The sequence below is a fragment of the Cinclus cinclus genome, chromosome Z, assembly GCF_963662255.1.
Source record: "Cinclus cinclus chromosome Z, bCinCin1.1, whole genome shotgun sequence".
Classification (NCBI taxonomy): domain Eukaryota; kingdom Metazoa; phylum Chordata; class Aves; order Passeriformes; family Cinclidae; genus Cinclus; species Cinclus cinclus.
The window spans coordinates 11038113-11051575 of NC_085084.1; the positions used below are offsets into that span (position 1 = coordinate 11038113).

General features: G+C 37.7%; 1 protein-coding gene across 1 annotated transcript in view; it reads left to right on the forward strand.

The window, feature by feature from the left end:
* Positions 1–13463, forward strand: part of ADGRV1 (adhesion G protein-coupled receptor V1) — a 252208-nt gene that overhangs the window by 12218 nt on the left and 226527 nt on the right. Inside the window, exons 9-14 of the mRNA XM_062513025.1 lie at positions 638–814; positions 1864–2087; positions 10607–10639; positions 11724–11850; positions 11940–12125; positions 12788–12968. Of these exons, the coding sequence (XP_062369009.1) occupies positions 638–814; positions 1864–2087; positions 10607–10639; positions 11724–11850; positions 11940–12125; positions 12788–12968 (928 nt within the window). The remainder of the gene's footprint in view (positions 1–637; positions 815–1863; positions 2088–10606; positions 10640–11723; positions 11851–11939; positions 12126–12787; positions 12969–13463) is intronic.

Here is a 13463-nt window from a genome sequence, read left to right on the forward strand (position 1 = left end):
TCTTTGTTATGTCAGTGGTGCTGGTGGGCTAAGTGAATGGTATTTTCCATTCAAAGATAGAATATACATTTTTCTATTTCTTCTTGGTATAAACAAACTGTCAAAAATATATGAGGAGACTAGAGTTTTGAAATCTTGTACTGATTTTCAATTCTGAATGTAATTCTAACATATTAGTTATTGTAAATAGAGAAGTCTCTACATTTTTTTTGAGAGAGGTAAGATTGAATCACTCTTCAGCTTCATGAGAGGGTCTAAATTATGATGTTTCCAGTGACTTCAGCAGATTTTTATCAATGCATGGCAAAAAAACTGAAGCTAAAACAACATCTGGGGTGCTTGTCAGATCAATTCATAAATCTAGTAATGAATTGCCCAGTTTAGAAGGTGAATTCTCCCTCTACATAGATTTAGTTGTGTACATGATTTGTCTGAGATCTATACCATTCTGCTGTGGAATCACTTCTTGCTTACACAGCTACTTACACATCCTTGTAATAGCAATGTTGATGGTAGGAGAAATTTATTCTGGAGGTGTTTTGCTCCTTGCCTGTTACACATGCCAAGATGTCAGAATAATTCTTGCTTGGTACTCAGGCTTCTTATTTTTTTAAGTTTTTCTTACTTTTTCACACAGTTGGAAAAGGTTGAGCTGCTGAATAGAATTCCTCTTGTGCCACCCAAAAGTCCTAGATTAGGTGAGATTCGAAATATTTCTTTGAGGATTACTCCAGATATTGCAAATGGAGAAATAGGCTTTACTAGCAATCTTCCAATTATTCTTTCTGAACCAGAAGAATCACCTGATACAGTGGTAAGTAAACACTTTTATATTGTCTCTTAGTATGGAAAACTTACCTGGAGAAAGCAAATTTTGCTTTATCCACTGTAACATTTGAAAATTAATGTGAAAAAAATCCATCCTCCAAGTTTGATCTTATCCCAAATATTCTTCTGCTTTAAAAAACCAAAAAGGCAAAAAATTGCTAGCAAGATTAATGTGTTTTCCATCTGAAAAGTATGGTGAACTTTGCTTTCTCTGTAAAAATCTAGAACTGATTAGGTCTTGATGCTCACATGGAGCTAAAGATGCTGCAGACAGTTTAATTTCTTTCCCCAGCTGCAAAGACATTCCCGTAGAGTAGGACTGATTTTGCTCCCAAATTTCATGGAAGTGTCTATATTTGGTAGTTGACTCACTGATTTATGTGAATATGTAGTTCAGCTAGCTGGGTGTGTTTTCTGATGAATATGCTTTTTCTGTTTCTCAGTACCCAAAGCATTTTCAAAAGCATTGTTGTCCACATGAATGCTGTAATGTCAGCCAGAGAAACCCTTTATAAAATACCTTTTCTTACATTTTCCCTTTTCTCCCCGCTTGTCTTAATTGAGATCTTCCTTCAAATCCTGAATCAGACAACTTGTTTTTCATCCTCAGAATAAAACTGTTGATTTCCTTAAGCAGCATACAGGCTGGAACTGTGCTATAGCAGCCAGAGTAAATTAAGGTGGTTACATTTAAACCTAGGTTGTCTTGATGAGGTGGGCACTGGTTAAATCAGTCATAAAAGAGTTTTTGTGTTTATGAGTGCTAAGTGATTTGTCATATTAACAGTCTGCCACCTCCACTAAGTAAATACAAACATATATGTCCAAGTATATAATGGATAGACTATTAAAAATACAAGATTCAGTATGTATTTTCATTGATATACCATCTTTGATTTCAGATCTTATACACAGGTATAAGTAAAAGAACTCAAGGTGAATATTTTGAGGCTTATATTCAAACAGTAATTTGCAAAGGATTAATTGTTTTAGCATCTAGTTTTACAAGTCACAGCAGACTCATGTGCTTTACAGGTTTCCATTGCATTGCATCGAGATGGGACTGATGGTCAAGCAACAGTGTTTTGGAGTTTGAGACCCTCTGGTCCTAATCACAGGGCAGTAACACAGGATGATATAAGTCCTTTTAATGGCTCTGTTGTTTTCTTATCTGGACAAAGCGATACTACAATCAACATTACTATTAAAGCTGATGATATACCTGAAATTAATGAAACCGTGTTATTAACTTTGGACAGGTATTGTACCCTAATCTTTATTAATATGTACTACTTTCTATACTCAGTGTATATATAAAAGATTGGCACAGTATTAATTATGAGGTGTTGCCTCCATTGTGTTGATAAATAGCAGGAGGAATATTGGGCCCTTGATTCAGACTGTGGATAAAATCTTTGACTTGGGATCAGTGTAAGAAATCATGTTGTGCTTATTATCTAATGACTTAATTTTGTTTATATTTTGATTAAAATAATGTATGCTACTAAAAAAATTTCACTCAGCTTTGATACTCAGTTACAGCTCTTGATTATATCACTCTTTTTTTCCCAGAAAAATAATGTTTTGTGAGATAATGGGGAAAGCTATAATGAATAGTTAAAGAAAGCAATACATAACTGTGTTTTTCTCAGAGGAGGTTTACAGTCAGGATATTGTTGCAGAATTAGATACTTCCATCACAGCTGCTGTCTTCCAAAATAGGCCAGTGTGACTATTACCACGTGCCTTAGCTAGAAATGGAGAAATGGTGTTTCCAAAGCACAGTGTTGTGGACTCCCTTCTGTGTGACATAAGGATTTCAGGATAATTAAGACTGTAAGAGGCCTCAGGAGATAATACTATCTGCATGTAAGCAGTACTCAATATACTTGAATTACTTCCTATCCAGGATCCTTTATGTTTTATTAGCAGGAGAATCTTGGCTATTTCTTCAGTTCTGATTCCAAAAATTCAGATGTATACATAGCTTAGAAAAACACCTCCTAATAATCTAAGGTATATTTTTCCCATTTATCTTTCTGGAAATATGCTAAAAGAGGTCTGTCAGCTGCAATGTCTGCATTGAACATCTACTATTTATGCAGCCCTTACCTCATGTAAGGTATTGTTGTATATAGGAAGGGCAGAGTAGCTCACTGGAACCTGTAATAGCAGATACTCATGTAGATAACAGGCTAGCAAACTAGAAAGCAACTCAAGCTGCTGCTGCTCCTGTTTCTTGAGCATTGTTCTGTCACACAGGAAAGATGCTGTTCCGGTGCAGGGTTGGTCTGCTTCTGTAGAAGCTGGCTGGTGTATGCATCTAGTGTACAATGAATTATTTGATTCTATCTTGGATACTCACTGTGTTGAAAAGATGGTCCTGTTCAAGACAAAAACAAATGGCGACTATTGCAAGCAGTTCTCTGGTTTTCTCCCTGTGGATGAAAATGGTTTGCCTGAAAGTCTGTGACACAAACAAAGAAACTAAGAGAAATAATGATTGAAGCTGCAAAGAAGTTGTGTAAAGTGGCAAAAATGCTGAAGTGGAAGGATAGGAGACAAATAAGTACACAGAGAAAGTGGGCAGCATAAGATAAACTTTTTAGTATCGGACAGCTCTGCAGTATATCTGCCACTTACTCTGACTAGTAATCCCTTGAAAAGTAGGTCTAAAAGGGGATTGAATTGCCATCTGAACAAACGCAACCACTGTTGTGCTTTTGCTATGTATGGTGGGAGTAACAGGTTCTATTTATCATGAAGTGGCTGGTAAAAATTTTGCCAGCACTAAGCAGCTTTTCTACACTTGGCAAGGTCAGAGAGTGAAGTAAGGAGCAGGTAGTCTAGGCAGGAAAAAATAAGTAATTAAGGAACAGACAAAATCTGAGCTTTTCTCTAGACCTGGATAGTGTCCGTCAAGGCTATGGGTGAAATCTGGCAACGTTAATGTGAGCAGAAGCCAAGAATTAAATATCTGCAAAGATGATCCTTTCAATACTGGAGATGACTCTTCAAAGCAGGGGTGAATGATACTGGCAGGGTGATGCATATAAGCTTTTGGTATTGCCTTCTACATAGTTTGTGTCTTCTAGACGAGCAGAAGATTTCAGGTTTCAAGACTGGCAGCCAGCACCTCACAGCAGTAGTGAGTTACCATGAAAACAAAGATGCACTGTGCTGTGGATGTGCTTGCACTGTTTTATGAACTGTAACATAAGTCAGTAGAAAAACAGAGCATGTATGAACTTTAATGAAACCAGAGACACAAAAATACGTCCCTAAGCATTCTATTCATTACAATTAGTAAGAGCATGGGCAGAATAATACAATAATTAATTTTAACAAAGATGTATTATTTACCACTTGGTGATATTATTAAGGCAGTTTATGTTTTAAATGAGCTTTGATTGTACCCATAATTACAAAAAAACCCCTTCCAAACCATTAAAAATGGTATTTTACTTCCTTGCTCTATGGCCACCATCTGTAGGCCCTGGATATTAAAAATAATTATGAATGCTGTCCAACAAATGGAGGCCAGTGTATATAACGAAGAATATATGCTTACCTAGAAGACAGATGAGCCATAAAGAAGAAACATAATCCTGTACCTGCTGAAGCTTCTTCATATTTTCTTTCTTTACAACCAGCTTCACTTTGGATGCCTGCCCATACCTTAATAGGCCTGAATCGAAACTAAACATAAATAAAGCCGGAGGTCTGTAGTGAAATCTGATTGTTGTTTTTAACTTTTGCACAAGAAATTCTGCTATTGGCAGCTGTCATGCTCCCAGTGCAGCTACACAGCTATAAATTTGGCAACTGGCACAACTGAAGGGCCAGGACATGGCACATGGATTGTGTTTGTTCTCTTAAATGAATGGAGCTGAGAGTGAAAAACCTCTGGACTTTATGTTCTGGGAGGAGCAATACACAAATTTATTTTTATTTTGGGAAAATTAAAATATAGAAACAGCTGAGTGTTTAAATAGTTTATGTTCACAATCTTTTGGTCATGACTCCTATAAATTAGGTCGCCAGAATAGATCCATGTATATATGTACATATGTAATTTATTTATAGAACATATGCTCAGTGAAGCAAAACTGATGCAATGTAATGTGGAAAATTTTATTGTTCTAGTGATTTCTGTGATGTGATACATGCTGAGGTACTTAACACTTTCTTTGCCTCAGTAACACCAGTTATTCTCAGGGCAACCGGTCCACTAGACTGGCAGACAAGGTTGAAGAGTCCCCTAAAATCCCAGAGGAAGTAGTGATTGGCAGAGCTATTTAGGTGGTCACAGGTCTATAGGACTGGATAAGATCTATCCTAGGGTGATGAGGGAGCTGTTCTAAGAGCTCTCTAAGCTGCTCTCCCTCATTTATCATCAGTGATGGCTAACTGAGGTGGTCACAGACAATTGGAGGTTGGCTATTATGATTCTCATTCACAGGAGTATCTGGGGAACTACAGCCTGACCTTGGTGCATGGCAAGGTTATGGAACAGATCATCTTGAGTAAGGTCATTGGACATCTACAGGATGGCTGGGGATCAGACCCAGCTAGCATGGGCTAGGAGGGGCAGGTCCTGCCTGATCAATCTGATCTCCTTTTATGATCCAGTGACATATCAGGGACTGGGGGAAGGCTGTGGGTGTTCTCTCTCTGGACTTCAGCAAAGTCACTGTGTTCCACAGTAAACTCCTGGAAAAGCTGGCAGCCTGTGGCTTGGACAGGAGCACTCTGCTGGGTTAAGAGCTGGCTGGATGGCGAGGCCCAGAGAGTGGTGGTGAACACTGCTGCATCCAGCTGGTGGCCAGTCACTAGTGGTGTTCTCTAGGGATCAGTGTTGGGTCCAGAACTGTTTAATATCTTCATTGATGATCTGGATGAAGGGTTTACCCTTAGTAAATTTGTCAGTGACACCAAGTTATATGGGATTGTTGATCTGCTGAGGAGTAGGAGTATAGTAATTATACTGAGATGGACTGTACTGACACCATCAGTCCTTTATTAAAAACTTTTCATGCTTTCTCTCAGGCAACTCTGACTCCTTTCCTCATAGGCAGCTCCACACAGCCCTGACTCCTCTCTTCCCTGCAAGTTTCCTTCTTCCTTTTGCATGACTGACTAAACCCAAGCTGTCCCTTACCCTAGCCCTGTCTGTCCCTCACAGAGCATTTTACCTTGTCTGTGCCTTGCACAACCGTGTGTCCCTTAGCTCAGCACAGCCAGCAGACTATGGGTAACAAACTCCAACTGTGACTTACTCTTGACTAGCTAGCCCGTTCTTTAATAACACTGTCCTAGTTTGAAAGACAGGTATTTGCTAAGAAAGGCAGAAGCCTCCCTTTGAAATTAAAAATGTGATCCCTCCTCCCTACAAATTATTATGATTTTGAAATTAAGGGAGCTCCCAGGCAAAGATGTGGGGATAGCAATAACAGTTCTTTACTAGTATATCTAACAAGACAAACAAGAACAACAACAGCTATGAAATTACCCACAAACAGAACAGTAACTTGGTCCCAGTCCTTTTTGGCTGCAGGCACCTTTTCCCTGAGCTGCAGTTCCCGGTGCTGGGGGCGGGCAGGTCCCGCAGAGCTGCAGGAGGGCTGGGGGTGATGGCAGAGCTGTCCCAGGGGGAGAGAGAGAGATGGAGAGAGCCCTCCGCTCACGGTGTGGGTCCCAGTGCTCAGCAGAGTGCTGGATGGTGGCAGGTTACAGTGAGAAGGCAGCAGGGCAGGGTCTGACAGCAGTGAGGATGGCTCCTGGTGCTGGGATGGCAGGGATGGAGCTGAGGCACCGATCGTCCTTCTCGTCCAAACTCCACGGGGGAAATGGGGAGAGCCAGAGCCTCCCATCTGCTCTTCTGGATGTTTGGATATTGAGGGGTTTCCCCTTTTCCCTCTCCCTTCCTTCCCCCTGCCATGAGGGCCTTAAGAACAGGTATCTTAGCATGACAATGGGGAAAATTCCACAGAGGGAAAAGGGAAAGAACCAACCCCCAATTAACACCCATCCTCATTGGGCAGGCAAGGCTGTCTCCACTTCTCAGCAATCAGTACAGCAGCAATTCTTTGATGAAAATTGCCTTCTGCACTATCCTTACAAGCTATCCTCCCATGTAGGAGGGCTCTGCAGAGGGACCTGGGTTGACTGGCCGACACCAGCGGCTTGAGATTGAATCAAACCAAGTCTCAGATTCTCCATGTGGGTCACAAGTACCCATACAGAGCTACAGGCTGCAGAAGAGTGGCTGGAAAGTGGCCCAGTGGGAGAGGACATTTTGAGATACCTGATAGAAGAGAAAGTTTTTTTTAGAGAAGCATGTTTTTAAGAGTACCAATAATACAAATTTATGGTTGCTGAATTGTGGGGCTCTGAACTGAACACAGCACTTGAGTCAAACCTATATTTTGCATTCACATTTTTTTAAAAAAAATATTTTCAAAATTTAATCAAGACATTTTTGTCTTTAAGAGACTGCTTAATGATAAAAAATTTGCAAATCATGGAAGACCCATTTAAAGCACTGCATACTTTCTATGTGCCTTAATTCAGGGCATAAGTAATGCTGTTTAACGGAGTTTGCAATATTTTTCTAACTTGGGGGTTTCTTGTGGTTAGTGCCTATTTCAAAACTGTGTTTATCTTTCTTGAGTAATTTTTCCATGAAGAAATATATGTGATGCTATAAGAATGAAGTATTTAATTGTAGAATGTTGGCCTTTACTTCAAGGCCTTGGTCATATCTTGTTTTGATAGGGGAAAAAGTTATTTGAAACTGGGAGTAGAATGTTTATATGAGTGTTACTGGATACCTACTGCTAGCTTTCATTACTTTGCAAAGTAGGAACACCATATATCTTCTGCTGAGAATAGCATAAATTAAAATGGCCTCCAAAATCAAATAAATAGTGGATTAAACCTGGAGAGAAGGTGTTCTCTCTGATGAGAAACACTGTGCAATTTGTCATGCGGCCAATTCTCTTTGAATACTCTTCTTTAAAGAAAGGTAACTAATTAAGTTAGTAAATAATCCTGAAAAAAGTAAAGTAGTGAATACAAATTGAGGAAGAAAATTGAGTAACCTTCTACCAGCAGTTTGAATGAACCTTTTCTGAGACGCCTGAAAGAAGAGAAAGAATTTAGAGAAGTATGTTTTTCAGAGTAACAGTAATAAAAATTCACAGTTGCAATTCAGTGTCTCATGGCCTTTTCAAAGCATTCACTTTCTTGGGAATTCCAGTTCTTTGTTTAAAGTTATCAAATTCAAACACATCTCTTAATTATTATTTTCAGTAATATATTTATTTCATAATTGTCAAGTTATTTTAAACTCAGTCAAAAATCTTTCTGTTATGGCATTTTAAAAATGTGGGGAAACATTTTGAAACTTCTCTTAGTTGTCCTAATTAATCTGTAGTTCTTGCTAAATAATAATTAAGGTATTTTTCAAGAAAGAACTTTTGTGATAAATAGCCTTTTCAGATGAGATTTATCATAGAGGAAGTGGGGGCAGCCTTCAGTCCAGGGCATAAGGCAAGGTGGTGATGGTAGGGCAGGTTAAGCCAGGAACTCATGTTGAGTTTGGATGATGGTCACTAGAATCAGACGCAGCTCAGTGACTGCCAGGCAGGTCCACAGCAAGAAGAAAAATCCAAGGTTGAGCCTGGAAGTCACTTGATGGATTGATATGAAAATTTGCATGTGTGTACATCAGAATGTAGACATGAGGGACCCTGTGGTGTTCATTGCTCATGTAATGGCAGATCCGAGTTGGAAGCCTGTGCTTTGTGGCTTTTATTTTGTTTTGCACAGGCTGTTTTATCATGGAATCACAAAATAAGCAAGATTGGAAGAAACCTATAAGTGTCTTCAAATCCAACTCCTGGGCTTGCATAGGATGCCCCAAGAATCACACTGTGATTGATATTGCCCAAAAACTTCTTGAACTCTGTCAGACTTGGTGTTGTGACTTCTACTCTGGGGATCCTGCTTCAGTGCCCAACTATTGTCTACTGTTTTTGAATAGTAACCAGAATTTAATATGTCAGAGCACTGGTAGCAGTCTGGCCAGTCATGTAGGGAAAACCCACTCAGACCCATCAGTCAGCCAGCTCAGTGACCCTAGTTTTGAAAACTTGGCTGGAGAAAAATCCAAGGTAACGGTGTTTTTAGCAGTGGGTGGGCTCAATCTGACTAGCTTCTTTCTAACTTCCAAGTTCTCAAGATTTCAGTCTGATTTACACTGTGACTGTTGAAAGGTAGTAAGTACTGCCAGTCTTCTCAGTCCTTTCAAAGTATACCTGGAGATGCTCAAAGGACCTCCTCATGGTACATTGGGACAGTTTAATTTCTGCTGTCCCTTGGATTTCGTTAGACTTGCTATCAGACATTAAAACATGATAGTAGATTCTAGCACTATTCAGGTAACAGTCCCTTTTTGTCTGAGATCTGTTTGGACTCATGCAGTCTGACTTCATGAAGATGAAGGAGATGGCTTCTGGTATCCCCTTTCACTTTTGAGTATTGTGTTTTAACCGATCCAGCTTGTATATACGTACCAAAAACCCACATGATATAATGGTTCATCTGTATCCTCTGCTGTGAAATATGATACTAACAGTTTAGTGATATAATTAAATTTTAGCATTAAGAGCAGCATAATGAAAATTTAGCATAAATTTTAGCTTTGGAATTTTCACCTTTTTAAATGGTATTAATACTTCATTTTGGAAAACTTGCATTTCTGATGGAAAGGATAATGTCTTAATATGTAGTATTTAAAATGTAGCCTCATTTGAAATAACTAAGAAATTCCTATTAAATCAGTTCTCCTATTTGTTGCAAGTGTATTTGCTTTATTACTTTAAACTTTTGTGTGACCTCTTATGTCTATTTAATTCTGAAACTGAATTATTTTGTAATTCAAAATTTCATTTTATAAATGCTTTGTTTATATGTTTATACAATTTTAATGGTAGATCCAGGTTTTATATTAAATATATGCTTATTCTAGATTAAGTAAATAATCTCTATATACTTTAATGAAATTACATACTTGTTACTGCAGCATAATGTCTTTTCATCTGACTTGTGATAGTTTTGTCAGATGTGCTTATTTTCCTATTTCTATTTTTTTTTCTTGTTTTCTTTGGGGGGAAGGTGGTTTTCTTTTTTTTTGTTTATTTTTTTTTGTTAGTGTTTTACTCTGGTAATCTGATTAACTGAAAAAAATTCAAAAATAAAGCTTGACGTGATTTTATGCTAAATTTTTTTTTGTATGTATAACTCCCAATGTACTTTTCAGTTTTTATCATTGCTATGTCAGATTGATGAAATAAGACATAATGGAGGCATGTTGATTGCATTTTTTTTGCATGAAGTTGTAAATATGAGCTGCTGGTGCAGTTGTGAGCAGACACAGAGGTTGGCAGTGATAGAACTCCTGGAGGAGAGCTGGGTAGGGCATGCCATGAATGGGCCTTGACATCCTGAATTGGTCATGGGGTCATTTTTCACCACTGGGGACTGCCCATTTGCTAGCAGTTGTCAACAGGAAAATGCCAAGGAAGAAGGTTCCTATAAAAGGAACAGAATATGTGTGGAAAAGGAAAAGAAAACTTTGTGGTGCGCTTTTTGTTATTGTCGAAGACTGGTGTTATTGAAATTCCAGGAAGCGGCACTTTCATTCCTTCCCCCACCCTTTTTCTTTCCTTCTGTTCCTTTTTCCTTCTTTCCTTCTTTTTTTCTCTGTTAACAGGGTAGAGACAGAAAGGTTTGTCGTGTACTTTGGGTAAGTGCAGTGAACTGTGGTTTGTCTTCAGTGAATCAATGCTTTGTTTTAAGTGTGATTAGTTTGAGCAGAATCTGTCAAAAGCTTTTCTTCTCAGGAATCATGTCTTCTTGCATCTCTTTCAGATAATACATGTTTTGGTTTTGCTTTGCCTTCTGGTTTTTAATTTGATGGCATGGGTTTCTGGCTTGAAGGCTTATTTAGGATTTGTGAATGATGAAAGTTATTAATGCATGACTCAGTGTTTGATACCTGCATTTGATTGCAATAATGGATCCATTGTCTTAAACTGCCAGAAATACAATTTGTCCCACCTAAATGCCTGAGCTGACTAGAACTGTAGAGAAGTTTTCTCTGATCAAAGATGAGCAGTTATCTATTTTTGAAATTACATATATTTAATTTATGTCAATACGTTATTGTGTCTGCTGGAATATTTTTTTAAATATGCAATAAACATTACATATTACCCTTTAAAATAGATATTTCCTTTTTGTTCATTGTGATTTTCTTTCAGAGAACATGGAAGATGAATCTGAGTTCATAAACCAACCTTTAATAAGCTATATCAAAATTATCAGTCTGTAGGTGCATTCTTTATGCATCTTTCAGTAGTAGTTTTTCTTGCATTTTTAATTGAATGAACTTTAAAGAATGTAATTGAAAATTTACATCTGAGGAAATGAATGCAAGAAATACAAGCTCTCTTTGTTTAAATTATTTTGCATAATTTCTTATGTTTTGATCCAAATAAAAAGTAATACTAAATGTGATTTTAAATTTTTAGTATATGATTCTGTTTCTTTTTCTTTGTGTTGTGTGCATGTGTGGCTAAAAAGCCCCAGAACTATAAACTGTAAAAAATGATCAGAAAATAAAGGTAATTCAGGAGCAAGGGTTGGGGTTTTTTTGCAAATGAATAGAACACTCTGATGTGTCTTTCCTAATTTGTTATATTCGTTGTAGGTAATTGTTTTCATAATTTATTAATAAAATTAATCAGGATTCTGATGTCCTATACATAGATGTGTATTTACTTACTAAAAGAACCATCACTCACAAACCCCTTTTTTTCCTTTTCCAGTGTCAGTGTGGAAAATCAAATACTGAAATATGGGTTTACTACTTGTGAAATTACTATTTTAGAAAATGATGATCCTGGAGGAGTGTTTGAATTTTCTGCTTCTTCTAGAGGTCCCTACAGCATCAAGGTGGCTATCTGAATAACTTTTCTTAATCATTATGGAAAAGTAAATCGTAGCAGAGTGGAAGTAAAATGCTTGATTTTCTTTTTTCACAGGAAGGGGATTCTGTTGAACTGCAGATTGTCCGCAGCAGAGGGAGCCTTGTCAGGCAGTTTCTGCGATACACTGTAGAACCAATGGACAATAATGAGTTTTATGGAAGCACAGGAATTCTGGAATTTAAGCCTGGAGAAAGAGAGATCATAATTACTCTTTTGACAAGGATGGATGGAATTCCAGAGGTAGAAATGAAAATTTTCCTTCCTTCAATTTGTTTTCATAGTGTAACAGTTTGTCACTTATTAAAATATAGGAAAATATATGGGAGCAGAAGTAGTATGCTTTTCTATGGAATGTGTTCCCAGTCTCCAAACCAGAGATGCCTGGATAGCTGAAAGGTATCTTTGGCTTTAGTAAGCCTCAGTGGATTTTTATTTTTTGTAAACTGAAACTTAACTTTTCATCCATCTGAGCTTTTTGCCACCCATGACATTTTGTGCTATAGAATACTACTGTTTAATTGAGTGCTATATGAACAATCACTTTGTTCCTTTTTTTTGGTAAATTCCTGCTAATTGAACTCAGTGCTCCTCAGTCTACATTGACATTTGCTGTATAGATGCAAAGATGCAATACTTTAGTGTTCCATGATGTGTTTCCTGTGTTTTTTCAAGAAATGTGTGAAGTACAAAGTTATATTATATTAATTATGCAAGCTGAAAAAATTATTTAAAAATTAGCTTAATGTCAGTGGTTTTAAAATCTTTACTTCCACTGTTACAGATGACAAAGACGTGCAAAACCATTGTGCATATAGAAAATGTGTGTAATTTTATTTTGTTGAAATTTTCCTCTCTTTCTGCTGAATAAATCTTTTTACTCTGACTGAGTTTCCCTCTTCCAGCTGGATGAGGCATATGTTGTTGTGCTCAGTGGCTACAGTGAAATGTCAGGCAAGCTGGGAAATGCCACCAGGGTCGATATTACCATTTTGAAGAATGATGATCCACATGGTGTCATTCAGTTTCTACCTGATGAACTGTCAGTAACAATAAAGGAAAGTAAAGGAGAAATCATCTATGCTGGTAATTATTTTTATTAGAATTACTGCTTTCTCTGCTGTACACTCCTGCAAGGCTTCTTCTCCCTACTTCACTTCCATAGGATAATGCCTGATTCTGGAATTTCCAGGGGGTACAGTACCAGCATGATGAGCAGTGGAGATTAGTGTGGAGGAGGATAGACCTTGAAAGCCATAGGGATCAATCCAATTGAAATGTAGCTATAGAATATACCAGACAGGAGGGACACAGAATTGTTTTACGTGCAAGGTACAGCCTGGTGATAGTAGTTCTGCCTGGCAAGCATGAGGCATTGGCTGCTCTGTGAGAGAAGAATGAGCTAAATTTTCATATGTGTGACTTCAGTTTATCTATCTGTATTGTATCAATAGAGTTTATACAAGTCTTTACTGCTTTAATGGTTGGTTGTGTGGCTTTTTTTTTAGGGCACTCACATATTAGCTTTGCAAGAAGTGGATTCACTTACTGTTTCTTTTCCTTTGTTTCAGTTTTGCTGAC